This window comes from Varanus komodoensis, unplaced genomic scaffold, assembly GCF_004798865.1.
Source record: "Varanus komodoensis strain SLA01 unplaced genomic scaffold, ASM479886v1 scaffold9, whole genome shotgun sequence".
Classification (NCBI taxonomy): Eukaryota; Metazoa; Chordata; class Lepidosauria; order Squamata; family Varanidae; genus Varanus; species Varanus komodoensis.
The window spans coordinates 12843797-12859860 of record NW_025336598.1 but is presented as its reverse complement, the minus strand read 5'-3'; the positions used below and the strand labels follow the sequence as shown (position 1 = coordinate 12859860).

The window sequence follows — 16064 nt, the reverse complement described above, 5'->3', positions numbered from 1 at the left end:
GCTGGATCTCAAATTGATGTAACAAGAAGTGTCTGTAGATATGCCTGTATATTAAACATACTCAAGTTAAAAGCTGTTGGGTTTATTAATTTATTCAGTTCAGTTTGAAAATGTATTTTCTACCCTCTTTAAAGAACTAAAAGAACTCAGGGTGCTAAGCAGTTAATTATGTACATTAATAAAAGAGGATATTGGTCAGAGCTATAGCAGGAATACCATGAAACCTGGACACCTGAAACTTGGTATATGTATCAAGGGGACCCTTTGGGGGGTCCGCCTTGAGGTCTTTTGCTTTTGAACTGCATTATTTAGCTTTAAAGTAAAGCTTAATATATCTGTATGATTGAAGCCTATAAAAAGGTCTTCAGTCACCAGGGGCTGAATTCTTCAATACAGTTTGAAGCCACAGAGGAGTTAGCTTACCAGTAGTTGTTGGTGTATCTCTAAGTTTTTGGAAATGCACAAAAATTGTCTGGAATTGGTAGCATTCACATGTAGTTGTGGACCACCACCAGATTCTAGACACTATCTGGAATCTGTATCTGTCTACAGATCTGTTTTCTGATAAAGTGATAAGCGTAAGAGCTGGTGGTGAAAAGTTAGACCAAAGAGAATGCCATCTAGTAAATTATTAGATATTTCCAGAGGTCTATATTTATCCTCTGCTGTACTGACAACAAGATTAAACTGACTGCTCAACAGACATGTAGGCCTTTATTATATGATGGCTATTTAATTTTATTATCCATTCCCAGCTTCTGCCGTTTTGTGTTGTACAGAAGCCCTGCTGATTCTTTTACTGAATCAGACCATTATCTTGTGTTCAGTGCCTTAAGTGGCTTTAAATAATGTTTCCCTTGATAATCCCATTTCTAAACTCATAAGATGTAAAAGAATCTATTTTTTTTAATAATGCTGATACTCATAGTGTGCCTCCAGGAAGGTTCAGCAGACATGCATCTCCTGTCCACCAATATGTATCTGCAAACGAGATTCATGGTTTGATGTTTTTACATCCATATAGAAGTGCTATCAGTCATATTAAATGCTGACACTGAAATTGCCATTAGTGTAAACATACATTGCACAGGACAGAAGTCTTAGAATTAGTGGGGAAAGAGTGGTGACATTAATTCAAGATATGAGCATGTGTGCATTTGATTGAGCCAGCCTGCACAACTTGTAAGCTGCCATATGAACACAGCCTCCCAGCCATGTACTGTGTCCTTCTGGGCACTTGACAGCACTTCTGTTTTTAGTGTCCCACAGTAGAATGGGAGCGAAGGGGGACCTGAGCAGCTGGGAAGCCATGATAAATGGCTCATGAACTGCATTCGGCAAGGTGAATTACAAGGTGTAGAAGCCTAGGCCAGAGAGTTGGACTGGACATGGTTTCCCTGGTCTGGATAAATTCTCTTTATCCGGTTAAATCTGTTAGGGAGCAGATAGTGGAGTAAGCACAGACATCTATATTTTTCCCTGATCAGAGCTTAAATGGGAAGTTCCAATCCTATACATGTGTAGACATGGTATGGGGACTATAGGACTTCTTCCGTCTAAATGTGCATAGGCTTGCAGTCCATCAATTCTGAATCAATGAGAAAAGAAACTGGTTTAAATAGATAAACATGGTACTTATATAGCACTCTGTGATTGTTCAGTGAATGGTATATATATTGGCTGACTAAAAACTCTACTCTGGGTATCCTCCAGAGTTTGGCGATACCCAATGGAAAGTTTAACCCCTACCCCACACCCAGTTAAATGGGCATGCTGCATCACAGGCTGCTGCTTAAGCTCCTCACTGTTTCCAAAGAGGGCTGCTCTGTGGCATGGTGAGCTGTCATCAGAGAACCTCAAATCGAACATATGTCTGGACGTGTGGAATTAGTTGTATGACTTGTCAACTGAGACTGAAGGAAGCTGACTTATAAGACTATTGACCGTCTAGCTTAGTAATCCTTATTCTCATGGGTGGTGGCTCTCTAAGATATCAGGCATAGGCCTTTTTCAGCATCTCCGCTTTAATCCTCTTTTAGCTGGTGATGCCAGGGATTGTAACTGGGCAAGCAGGCACTCTCCATGGTCAAGGCTCCCAGCAGCAAGAATGATCCCTTAGAGCAAGGGTGGAGAACTGCTGGTCCAAGGTCCTCCCTCATCAGCCTGCGGCCTCCCTCTCCTTGGCAGTCCCCAGAAATTAGGCTTTTTAAATGTTTCCTGTTGGTATCAGTGGGAGAATTTTTCCAGCTGAATTACAGTGCAAGTGGGGAAAGCTGATCGGTAGTAGCTGCAGAAGGAGGATTAACCAGCCCCACAGACTGTCTGTCTGTCTGTCTGTCTGTCTCTCACAAGCCTGCAAAATCACACACAGCCTGCAAACTAATTAGACTTAGAAAAAGCCTCGTATGAGAGCCAGTGGGAGATTTTATCTACCCTGATTGCAACATGGGGTTGGGGGCCTCATGGAAAGAATCATAGAGTCATACAGTTGGAAGGGGCCTAGCAGGCCATCGAGTCCAAGTGCCTGCTCAATGCATAACTGAAGTCACCCATCCAGATTTCAGCTAGGCCCACCCCTGCTTAGCTTCCAAGACTAGACAGGAGCAGGCACTTCAGACTATGCAGAAGAATATCTCCGTTTAAGAATAAGTCCTTGGTGCTACCTGTTGCTGACATACAATTCCCAGAGGATTACCCATGAGAAAAAGCAGCCCTTGAGGAGATAAAGGTTCCAAATCCTCTACATCCACATTCTGAACTCATGCAATTACAATTTTTTAATAACTGGGACGGTGAATGTTGTCTATGATGTTGTATGCATTATTCTGTAAATCCATAATAGACATGAGGAAGGCTATTTTCCAGGAGAACAGCTATTCTTTTCTCCATCTTTTAAAAAATATGTTTCAAAATAGAGAATATCAAAGATGTTCGCAGCTTAGAAATGAAGATAGTGTGTGAGCAGAGATGAGCATAACTGTATATACCAGAGGGTTCGGGTTTGAGGAGTACAAGTAGAGAGGTAAAAATGAAGTAATGCAAAGCATCTGAGTCATCCTTGGAGCATACCGTTTGCAAAGCCATTCAGTTTAATAAAAGTCCTTTCAAAGAAAGCATTTTCTTTCAAAGTTGGCCTTACAAATTTACTTTGGGCAAAACTCAGTAGCAACTTAGAGATGTGTTGACTGTCCTCTAAGACTTTTCCGCAGTCCTATCAAGAAGAATGTATATTCAATTTCAGGTGCTTTGCCTCCCTCCAAGCGCTGCCAAGCCAATGTTTGCCATGTGCAGGAACTTCCACAGTCACCTCGATACACCACTTTATGCAGAATGTGGTGGCAGCCCCGCCATTTTATCTACACATTGCGGGTGGTGTGGTGAGATATTTTCAAAACAAAATTAAGAAGACTGGTTTTTGAAGGGAAGAGTATTGTAGAGTATGTACCACTTCTACTGGGTTTGCTGTGCTGGAGTACATAAGTGTGAGTGATGTAGAGGTACTTGTTTATTATAGAGCACATTTCAATGCAGTAATCATAAATATTGCTAAGGTTGTGCTCTGTTGAAATATGACCTACATACTCTTGATTGTTTGTGTTACGTGATTTGTCTGACACCCATTACATTCCGGGTAATGGCAGCCATTTGTTGCTGTGCACAGCAGGCGCTTTTGACAAAGGAAAATAGGCAGCAATAAAAAAGCTATAGTCTGAATTACATTCTGCACAGTGCCGCACTGCTGAGTGTTTGTGCAAGTGTGTTAACAATGCTCTGAACTGCCTCTTGTCAGCCTTCAGCCTGTAATGGCCATCTGTCCTTACATAAATCTGTCAAAACCTGCTAAGTTCAAGAGAGAGCATGGAATATACCTTGCACTGTCAACACGAAAATGTACACATTTGCTGAGGGAAAATCAGCCGGCGTGAAATAATCCAAAAGGGCACAGAATGTTTTAGCACTATTGATTTAGGATCATGGCATGAGATGGAACTCAGATTACTGTGATTAGAGTAAAGGCAAAGCAGAGGTGATACTCACCATGAATAAATATGGGATAAATTTTCTCCAAGTTTAGATTCAGGGAAATGGGCAGAGTATACTGTGGAAAGGAAGGGAACTTGAGAAAAGAACCCAGTATAAGACCTTTCTAAATGTGTTGTATAGCCTTCCTTGGCTTTTAAGGCTGTTTTCACACTTGTGGGTTCAACCGTGAGTGCAAATTCTCACCTGGGAGCCATAGCTAGTCCTTGCGCATGCATGTGATCCTCGAACCTGCAAATTTTGTACCCGTTTATTGTCCGTCCTTCACATTCTCAAGTGCACATTTTAGAGTTGGCTAACGTTGCTGGATTTCCACACCCATCAACTCTAGCCAGCATTGCCAGTGGTGAAGGATGATGGAAGTGGCAGCCTAACTATTTTCCCACCCTCATTTGACACTTCTTGTGTTATTGGTCTAAACCTGTAGCAGAACGAGGTGATAAGAGTAAATCATACTAGTTGGGACTACAGGAGCAGAAGGCACCATTCTGAATGCTCTACTATGTTAAAAGCTCCATGCAAGTAGAAAACAAGGGCAACAGATAAAGTGCTAGGCTAGATTTTCTTAGTGTGCTAGTTTCCTATTTCCAAGGCAATTATTTTCTGTTTTTATTTTTTTCTTTTTTGTTTTTGTTTTCAAGAAGGACAAGCACTCAAAAGTGGTATTCTGTTCCTGCAGTCTTTTTACCATCTCAGGACCTGATGACTTCATCCTCACCTTATTCTTCTGCATGCAGGCATGTGTACTCGTCTCTCTGTGTGCACATTTAGTTTTTAGTTTTTGCTCATTTATGCATTCTACCTTTGCTTCAGTTGAAAAACCAAGGTGAGTTATTGTGAAGTCTGTGTGCAAAACCTCTGTGAATCTTCTTTAAGTTCCTAGTCCTTAATTTTAAGGCTTACCTCGTCTCTCTCCCTAAACGTATCTGGTTCTTGTTTCTTCTTATTTTTTCTGCATACTTTATTTTGTACAAACAGGACATACGGAAAACATCCCTGCAAACTAGATTGCTTAAATATCCCTTTAATGTTAGCATATGTTTCACCTGTGCAGCAAATTTGCTCTGCATTTTTATTGTGGCTGAATTTCAGTAGTGTCTCCAAACAAACCCCAGTACAAGCACATCCTGCCCAGTTCCCCAAAAGCATCCTTCCCGTAAATCTTTTCCCCAAGCCACAATTCTACCAAGTTTTCCTGACACATTCCAGCATTGTTTTGATTTCAGAATGATTTGCTTCCACTTGAACCTTTTATATATACTTTAAATTCTTTAAAGACTGTGTTAGGTTTGTCCAGTGCAGCCTGCCTAAAGTGTCTGTTTGGGTCCCAGCTTTGCCAAACCAGCTTCAGTGCTTTGTTTTTCTTCTATACTTTGTACAATCTTTGCAATAGATTTTGGGATGATTTACTTTAATGTAAAAAACTAACGAAAATCTGTTTAGATAGCTGGATTAGACTTAGGTCACAGTAACACTGAATCTTTTCCGTCTGTTTTAATTTTTAAAACAGCAGAAGCATTTATAAGTTGCAGCCTATGTCTTCATGTGCGAACAAGTGGAATAACTGACAGCTAGCAGGACAAGACAGTGAACCTACCCTTGGTTATCCCTACCCTTCAATGGACTGTGACCTGCGTTGCACGATAAACGGATGGCCTGGTAGTGAACAATGATAAACGGTCCCATTCAGTCTGTATAAGGGGTGAAACAGCTGTAGCCTTTGGCTTGCACAACCAAAATTTTGTATGAATTCCCTATTCCATCACCTCATGCTCCATACACACATCACGGCTCAAACCAGTGTACAGATGGTACTGTAAAGCAGCACATAATTTATGTTTTGGACAAGTAGCAATATTTGCTTGTTAATTCTTTGGATTTTAGGCTGAGGGTTTCCCCTTCATAATAGTTTGTTTATATATTACATTCCTATGCTGCCCAATAATTGAAGCTCCTGGGCAGTTCAGAATAAGTGAAATACAGCAGGGTAAAATACAATACAGTACCCTACAATACAATACCGCATTATAAATATAATGTGAAAATAGTTGTAGTTGTCTTGTGGCACCTTAAAGCAAACACATATCAAATGCTGACTTGCCCATGAAAAACTAAATGTGTTCACCTTTGTAGTGCCACAAGAGGCTTCTTTGCTATTGGTGTAACAGACTAACAAGGATAATAGTTCTGTTTACCAGGCTAACTTTTACTTTTGCCCATGTTGAAGTTTATCACGTTTGTGGCTGAGTTTAATTGATTTGATCACACTCTCTAAAGCCTGTTTACAATCCCAGAGTGCCTCTAATCTGAAATTGTGTGGAAGAAGAGATATGAAATAAAGGAAAGTTATACCACTTTTCAAAATGTAAGTGCTGGATCGTCTTCTGTGCTTTTGTCTCAGTTGAATATAGTTGCGAAAAACATATGGTCTGCTTGCTGACCTGGTACCATTAAATGTAGTTCTTACGCACACATTGATAGTTAATGACAATTATTTTTGGATGTTCCAACAAATTCCAGCTTTTATTTCAAGTGAGGAATTCATGTCTTATAGTTACCAAATTTATCTTATTTTCTCTCACAGATTAATCAAATTTGTGACAGCTGATAGAGTGAGATACCTAGCCTTTTGTGCCTCTTTGGGAGTGCCCTGCAGTGGTGGAGGTGTTTCCCCATTTGCTGCAAAGCCTTTAAAATGCATTTTCATTTCTCCTCCACCATATTGCTAACTGTAAGAAACAAATGGTCTCTATAAAAGCTTTATATAGAGAGACCATGAATTGCTGAACTGTCATTCTGTTGACTCACCAGAAATTGGAATATAGCAAAAGCTGCTTTATACAGAAACTAGTCTTTCTTCTAGATCAGTACTGTTGACACTGGGCATCCCCAATCTTTTTGGCACTTGTGGACACATTTGGGAATCTGAGAAACTGTTGTGAGCACCACCACAAAATGCCTAATCACCAGATTGCCACTTTGGCATCTACCTGTTACATCTTTGGATCTTACTTCGCCTGAGTCTTACTCAGCAAAAATGTTTATTGGGGATTACAACATCTCTTTAAATGAGGAATCATCTAATTTGGCTAATTGCTGGCACTGCATGGCAGCTAATGCTTATTTTAAATATGTTTTGGCAATGTCCAGCAGTTGTTTCTTTTGGGGTGGAGGTTATTACACAGATAAATTTTTTACTGGGACAACCTTTAATATTCACCAGTGTACACCCTTATTTAAATTATTTACCTGCTTCATGGAAGCTTTCAGATGGAGGGGGAAATAGATTCTTTATACCTTTTTGGCCCCTGAAAAACTAGTATTATAACAGAAAGGTGCAACTCACCTTGAATACAAAGGATTGAGAAATTTACAGCACTTTAAATATTTGAACAGGTATATTGGCATTTGAATAGATGCCAACTTCAAATGGATACTTATTTGGATATGTGGTCCTCTTTTGTTGACACTGATGTATAAGTGTTAGAGAGCTGCATGCAGTTCATTCAAATCCACGCATGAACATTAAAATAACAGAAAAAATAAAATAACTTGCTTTCATGGAGACTGGCAGGTTTTCAAATGACAGTCTTTTCCAGTGGTAACCAGACACGCTGGAGATTGAACCAGGGAACTTATGGATGCAAAATATGTACTCTGCCACTGAGTTACAGTCTGTCCCTAAAGTTTGCAGGTGCAGCTGGGGCTGCTTGTGCTGGGGGCAGATCACTGCCAGGCAACCGCCGCTGAGCAGACAGCAAGGGGAGCAGAGTGAGGGAGGTATGCTTCAGTGCAGGTAGTGCCCTGCTGTGTGCTGCACAGAGTCCTGCTACTACCAAGCACAACTAAGGGCGTTCCACCAGAGGCTGCTGCCAGCTGTGGGCTCCAATTGTCTTCCCCATTGCCACAAGGGGCATGAAAGGTAATGGAGCCCCCAGCCTCTGCTTTCTGCTTTTGCAACACCGGCATGGTGGATGAGCTTGCTTACTGAATGGCTGTTGGAAACCTAATAGGGGCTTTGGGCTGCCATGCTGCCCTAGGACATGCTTGGGATGTCTGTGATACAGTGGGATTCTTGTGTGTTGCTCCCGTGGCCAAATATTTCTAACAGCTGGGCTGTGTGTTACTAGCAGTTGCTTTGCTGCAGATTATGGCCAAGGATTGTACAAAGATAGGTTTTTTCCTTGTTCATGTTTTAGGTCACAACTTCCACCCCTTGTTAAACTGGCTATATCCTGTTCAGACTTGACAAAAATGGAAAGCAAAGTTAAATACAATTCTGTACATCATTATATAAGTCAATCCTCTGCTGTGATACAGCAAATATAATACCTAAATTTTCTATGGAAGATACTTGACTATTCAGTGAAACATTTCCATTGATGGAATTTCTGAATCTCTTTTAAAACAACAACAAAATTGTGCTTCTTTGCCCAACTTACCTCTCAGCTAGAAAGATTCCACACACACACAAAGCATTCTGAAGATCACCTTTTATAAAACTTGAAAGAAACTCAAAGGAGTTTCAGACATCTACTTCATAAAACTACTAGCAGTGGGATGAAAGCTTTGACTTCTTTCATTTTAGGAATTTCTGTGTGGCTGTGTGTGATCTTTCATCTCTACAAAGAGATCTAGCATAGTAAATTAACATCATGCTGTGGGGGAAATCCTGGTAGTTATTGATCTGACATTTGTCTCCTCTTTATTTACTTAAGCCTCTGTTTGCTAAAGGGAGGGTAAATTTCAGTATCTCCCTTGTGGTATTCAGGTGCCATTTAGGTTGCTTACTAGCTGTTTCAATTTCATTATCATTGTTCACTTAGCTTTGTCTTGCGGAACCATGCTTCAGGAAAACTCAGTTGTTTTGTACCGAAGAATGTGCTACTTATTTTAGGAAGAATTTGCTGTGTTCATGACCTCTGAAGATCAAAAATGTTGCTATCAAATAGTAGAAGTGCTCTTGGTCCGTGCAGTCTGTGTCATCTCTTAGTAAAGCATTCTTTTAATCACACCAAATTGACTTTTCTCTCAGTTTTGTCACGGAAATTGTTTTGGCTTTTGAAAGACTTGAGCTGCATGGAAAAGACTCTGACAGTGTCTAACAGATAAATTGCATCAAGGTAGTACACAAACTTGAAAGTGAAATAAGTCACCAAATCAAAATCCATGATAGTGTTGATATCTAAGATAGTGTTTGCTGGACAAGAGATGCTATTAACTTTGGTGTTCAGTGCATCCTCATCTAGTGGGTTACATTTGAGGGTTCCTCTGAAGCATCCAGCACAGCTACAGCTCTAGAAGAAAGTGGGGCTAGCTCAACGGGATAACTGTATAACTGGAAACTAACCAAAAGAATTAGCACTTCTGGGGTGGAACAGGCAAAGGAGTTCCCTTGATTTTCTGGTGCTGGAAGCACTCATTTTAGCTTGTTTCTGACCATGTGCTAGCAAGTGCCAGATCCCTTTGCACTTGTGTTCACATCCACTAGTGCAGTGTGTTCAGCAGTCCCAGTCGGCTAGCACTGGATTCTGCTTAGTGCTTTTAGCAGCTTCGGATCCATAGCAGTGTATCCACCTGGAAGGAACCATGCTGCACCTTCCCTCTGCACAGAAGGGTCTCTTAGTGACATCAGCACATTTAGGCTATGGAAGAAATAAAAGCATTCTGACTCTTTGTTTTCCCCTACAAGTATATTGGTTGTTTATATATCATTTATATACCAGCTTCAGCAGAAAGGGCAACCTTTTGGGGGTTAGGAGCCGCAGTGGCTCCTGTGGAACTCTCTGGTGAGCCACATGAGGGGCTGGGCTGAATGGGGCAGCAGTGTGTGGGACCAGGCAACACCCCATTTATTTGCATCCCTGCTTAATTCTTTCATCATATTCTCACTTTCCCTCACTCCTAGTACTGCCCAAAATGCCTGTTGCTGCTATTAGCTGCAGGGGAAAAGCAATCTGAATCTGTATCACTGCTGGGGGAGCGTTTCTTTGCAGTATCCCCTCCCACAGCAGTCCTGACAAAGGTAGCAGTTTCCCACTCCTGATATCCAGTGGAAGAAATAAGTGGAGCGGAGTTCTGTGGGCCACACAGAGAACTGCAGGGGACTAAAGGTTGCCCACTTGTGCTTTACAAAAGAACAATGAAAGGAAACGTTTTCCAAGCAATAGATGTGAAGAAGATGCAGACAGAGGCAAATGGGAGAAGAATGTGTGTTCCGCTTAGTTGCCCATAACTAAGCTTAGATTCATAAGGGGGTGAAAGTAAGGGACTGTGCAAAGGATTTGTTGAAATGGTGGGTTTTGAGCGCCACTGTGGAGTAGTGGTTGAAGTGCTGGACTGGGACTCAGGAGATCCCAGTTCTAGGCCTCTGCAAAGACGACATGGAAAGGTGGGTGATAATGTAAGCCAGCTTGGGCTCCTTGGAGAAGAAAAGGCAGGATATGATTTGCATTAATTAACTGAGGAACCTTTGAGGGAAGCATAGAGGGTGTCATGCAACTGTTTGGGGAACCAGTATTTTGGAAAAGCGAGGGCAGGAGCCACACCCTAAGACTTGGTTGTATCTTTGCTTTGCTTAGGCCTGACTCCACCTACCACCCCTCCTCACAAAGCGAACCAAGACAACCCTTTTAGAACTTCACCGAAGCCAAAGTCATCATGCAAGACTGTTATGCCACCTTCTAAAAAATCCCGCTGCAGTGAGTCTTCCAGCTCCCAAGGACATAGCTTAGGTCAGAAGGGTCCAGAGCAGTCAGAGCTGTATGCACAGCTTAGCAAGACAACTGTGCTGTCTGTCGGGCACGAGGAGAGGAAGACAAAGCGGCCTGGTGTGCGGCTATTTGGTGACCATGACTACTGTCAATCTGTTAATTCAAAAACAGAGATACGCATCAATCTATCCAAGGAACTTCAGGATTCCAGACAAGGAGAATTAAAAGGCTGCTTGCCTGGGTGGTGGTGTCATATTTGTTCTTCTTTTGAACAACACAACCAGTATAACAAAAGAGAGACTTCACAGGCGAGCAAGCAGGATTTGCAGTGCAACAACCGGAAACAGCTCCAAGACCAGGAAATCCGGGCTGAACTCAATAAGCACTTTGGTCACCCTAGCCAAGCTGTTTTTGAGGAAGAGACCACTAAGACCAGTGACCTGAGGGACAACAGTGATTATAGCGATGAACAATTCTCCAAGCTACCTATGTTTATCAATTCAGGACTAGCAATGGATGGTATTTTTGATGACAGTGAAGATGAACGTGACAAACTGTACTGCTCATGGGATGGGACACAAGCCTTCTCTTTGTTTGACCTGTCACCATCTTGCTCATCCCTTAACTCACCATGCCGAGATTCAGAGTCTCCACCCAAATCCTTACTTTCTCAAAGATTCCAAAGGATACGCTCTCGATCAAGTTCCTTCCCTCAGCGCAGGTCTTGTTCCCGTTCTCCATATTCCCAATCAAGATCAAGATCGCCATGCAATCGATCCTCCTCAAGGTACTGTATGGGAAAAGGGAAGCCAAACAATTACAATTGTTGGTATGATTGTGTGTGAAGCACACTTGGAGAAAGTTTCTGTGGTGAATATCAGCCGTTTCTCTGATATTAAACCAGCAAATAGCTGTTTGTGTGGGACAGGGAATTTTGTGGTGCACAGTGGCCCCCAATCCAAATCTGCTCTAGGGTACAACAGAAGGTAAGGCTCAGCTGTATCTTCTGTACTTAACATAATGTGTAGTTTGATCCTTAGTTCTGTTTGAATGATTCAGCACATCTGTGCAAAATTAGTCCATCATAGGGTAGGCTAGTAACCATGGCAAGCGAAATGGAGGCAGTGCCTTGCTGATGGCTGATTATCACATGTGCCTCATCCTGGAGTCCATCTGGCTGACCAGTGTTGGAGATTGGATGCTGGACTACATAGACCAGAGGATTCCATATGTTATTACTTGGAGAATGAGTAAATTATCTTTAGAATGACATCTAAGCAGTTGGGAGGAAAGAATGGATCAGAGCCTATAGTAAAGAAGCAAAATATGAATGACTCACCTTCTATGTCCACATTTTATTTCTCCTAACAGATCTTACTGTTATGAGTCCAGTCATTGTAGACCCCGAGCATATAGAAGTTCTCCTTTGCATTCAAGATCCCGATCCCGATCTCCATATAGCCATAGACCCAGGTAGCACAGCATACCATATTTATATGTACTTCACATTTTCTGCATATTGTTTGGAGAGTGGGAGGGGTGTGTATACGAAAACCCCAGCTCTTATAATTCATTGGTACCTCTGGGAAATTCAGGTGCTTACTTGTAATGATTAAGTTATGTCTTCTAGATATGACAGCTATGAGGAATATCAGCATGAAAGGCTGAAGAGAGAAGAATACCGCAAAGAATATGAAAAACGGGAATCTGAAAGGGCCAAACAAAGAGAGAGACAGAGGCAGAAAGCAATTGTAAGCACTATGCAGATAACTTTCATTTTAGGAGAGATTTGTTTTTCTTTTGTAGAAAATGTATATATAGGTACACATACACACACACAACTTTCTTTCCTATGACTTTTCCCTCTTTGGATGGAACAAACAAAATGCTCAGGCTAATCTCTTCACAGGCAATTCTCAATAATTCTGATCTTTTATACCCCAATGTGCTTTCATTTGAATGCTCACTTTGCCTTTAAAATGTAATATTTTAAAGCTACTGTAAATCATCACTTTTTACATTCAATCGCACGGGAAGAAGTATTATAAAAGGGCTTTGTCATGGATAGAAAGCAGCAAAGTAGCTTACATTTAGATCGCATATGGATGTATAGAAATATTAAAAAATGTCCATAGAAAAAGTATATCCTGTGGTGTGGACTAAAATATAGCTTGCCCTAAGCTATATTGGTATATTGGCATTTCTGTGTTCATCTCAGGACATATTTATGCTACAAAGTTACGCCAGCTTCCGTGTAGCCTGACGTTTTAGTGTCATTGCATCACCTGAAGAATCCTAGGAACTACCCTGTTATAATGGTGTGGAGAGCAATCTGTTAGAGAGAAACTCCGCGGTTCCTAGAGAGTGGCTGGTGGCCATAGGGTGGACTGGAGCCCCTCCTCCAAGGCCAGAGTCAGAGCTCTGCCTTCAGAGGGGGAGTTCTGCTGTGGAGCTCCCTACCTCACCCGCCAAACTCCTCCCGGCTGCCCCAGGGAGCTCTGCAGTAACTCACTGTCCTGAGGGTGGGATCCCAAAGGAGTGGGAGAGACAGGTCAGTGAGTGAGGTGCAGGCGAGTCGATTATGGGGGCTTCTAAGCCCCTATCATTATCTCCACAAAGAGAGGACATTGGTCAGGCTAGGCTCAGAGCCTGGCCTAACGAAAATGCTTCAAAGCAAATGCAGAAACAGGCAGACAGTCAGGCAGAAGCTTCTGCTGTGCCACCCACCCTGTTAACAAAAGCTCCGCGGGGTGTAGGATGCATGGATGCCCACAGAACCACCCTCTTAGCCCCATCACAGAACAACTGCTACACCCGGACATGAATGGCTCGGATAAGTTTCAGTCGATATGAAAGGCATGACCTCAGCAGTCTGTCAATGGACTGAATTGAATGCAGCATTCTGGGCATTGGGGTTACTGCTAGCACATGTATGCCACCTGAAGCTCTAGTTTGGGCAGGAGCTGTTTGTTTGTTTGTTTTGGCCTTCAAGCTTAGTTTGGGCTGGGAGTTGTTTATTGACTGAGTGGAGCTACAGCAGTACTACTTTCAAATCCTTCTCCATGCTCATGTAGCCCTTCTTGCCCGGCATTCTTTTCCGTTGTGTGCCTGCCAGTCCTGCACTGAACTCTCCTGTACCTTCAAGCAATAGTGCACTAGGGTCAACTTCCCATATTTGAGCAAGGTCTGGGACTTTTCCCCTCCATTTTGGAATTCTAATATATTAAACTGGTTTGGCTAGAGAAAAACAAAAATTGTCAGAGTAATGGTAAGCAGATGCATTAACGGAGCAGCAGCGGAGGTTGCAAAAGCAAGACAAACAGCATCTGCTAGCAATTTTTCCCCTTCTTGGGCCTGTTTTATATACAGCACCAGCAGAGCAATTAGTGTAATGCATGTCTTAGGTTTGGGGCTGCACTCACATATTCAAAAGTTACTCAGGAACTTAAACAATGTGAAATTCATTGAACAAGCAACAGAACCCTCATAAGCAGTAGGATGCAGGCAGTATTTGTACCACACAGGGATCTTGAAACCTTTCACATTTCCATCTCCAAAACATTTGTGAAAAGAGGCTTCAATTGTAATTCCATGCATAACCTAAATACAAAGTTCTTTAAATAGAAATTATATATCTTTTTCCCCCAAATGGATTAGAGCAAGAAGACGTTCAGAGACTAAGGTTTCAAAGCAAATGCTCTTCAGGACTTTTTAAAATAAATTCCTCTTTGCTACAGTATGGTCTGCTGGATACTAAAAGAAAAATATGACTTTCCTGCCTAGGTGTATATTTTTTTTCCAAATAAATAGAAAAGGAAGCATGTGGTTCATGCATATGATGCGGCAGCCTTGTTGAACATAAACTAATCTGGGTCTGCTCAGTGTGTAGATAAGAAGTGGCCTTGGAACCTTGCTTCAGAGCCTGAGGAGAGATTACACATGCAAGATTTGCTGATGGCACTGGTTTAGACGTCCTTAAAATGGGGGATTAGACATATTCACAGAGGATAGGTCCAACAGCCATGATCACAAAATGGAACCTCCAGTGTGCTTCCAAATACCCTCTGCTAAGCACAGAGTAGAGGGTACCACTGTTTCTTCATGCCTTGCTTGCTCCTGGGCACAGATAGCTGCCTTTTGATAGTCAAAGGATATTGGACTAGATAGAAACTCTGTCTCATCCAGTAGGGCTCTTCAAGGACCTCTGGGGTGCAAATGATAAATACATGAAAAATAAGAACATATAGACTTATTTAGGTGCACTAGCCTTTTAGAACACCAAATTGTAAAGCTATCATACAGTGTAGAGCTAGTTCCGTTTTAAGCCCTGTATTGCTTCTATTCACCTTGACCAATTTATGTCTCCACAAAGAAAAGACACCACAAAGAAATTCTTTGTAATACTGGAATTATCATTAAGCCTGTGCCAGTGTCAAAGCACACAATATGCCTTCCAGTACTTAGGCACAATGGTATGCCATTTAGGTAAATCGAAGAATCTCTTGTTGTACTTGCATATTGGAGGACATATGGTACATTTCAGTTTTAAATTTGAATTCCTGTGATTTGGTTGTTTTTACTTATTCCCTTAATTGTACTTTACCAAGTTTTTTTAATGGTTCAGTTTTAGCAGTTTTAGCAGGCTGGTCTCTCCTTCCCTAAAAAAGAATGAGAAGGAGAGATAAAAGCCAAAAATGATTATACTCATGGCAAATCTCATGGAAGCATGTGCAGTATTTATTCCCATTACATAGCTATATTAAGTTTTCAATGTTAGTGTGTGAAACATTATGCCCCCCCTCCAATCTAGATATATTAGCTGAAATGAAGTGTATTAGAAAGTCTGTAGTTATGTTATGCTCCATCTGGTCAGTCATTTAGGTTCAATAACTGGTGTCAACTGAATTGTTTCTTATCAAGTGGTTCAGCACAGTTAAGTTTTTTGTTTTGGTAAGACATTCTGGTGTGGGGGGGGCGATTATTACTGTGTACAAATCTTTACTGTTTCCAGATTTATGAACTGAATCCTTTCCGATTCCAAGACAGGGCCATTAAGAATAAAGATAGTCTAAAATAAAGCTGTGATGAATTAAAAGTAGAGGGAGACGATGCTTAGATGTTCCTGACATGATACCTATTTAGGTAGCTTTTCCAAGGCAAAAAACATATCAGTAAGAGATGTTTTCATTTTTCTCCAGTTGAATGAAATGTATTAGAATGCACTTTTCAAACATATGTATTTGTCGTGCACATTTTTCTACACGTTTTTCCAGTGCACTTCATTTCATTTATTTCATTTCTATAGCACCC

The 16064-nt window shown here is 41.5% G+C and overlaps 1 protein-coding gene across 4 annotated transcripts in view; it reads left to right on the top strand.

Annotated features, from left to right (window-relative positions):
- Nucleotides 1-16064, top strand: part of PPARGC1A (PPARG coactivator 1 alpha) — a 221233-nt gene that overhangs the window by 191488 nt on the left and 13681 nt on the right. For all 4 annotated transcript variants that reach the window (XM_044417824.1, XM_044417826.1, XM_044417823.1 and 1 more), the window contains exons 8-10: nt 10623-11541; nt 12126-12227; nt 12385-12505. In XM_044417824.1, coding sequence (XP_044273759.1) covers nt 10623-11541; nt 12126-12227; nt 12385-12505 — 1142 coding nt within the window. The remainder of the gene's footprint in view (nt 1-10622; nt 11542-12125; nt 12228-12384; nt 12506-16064) is intronic.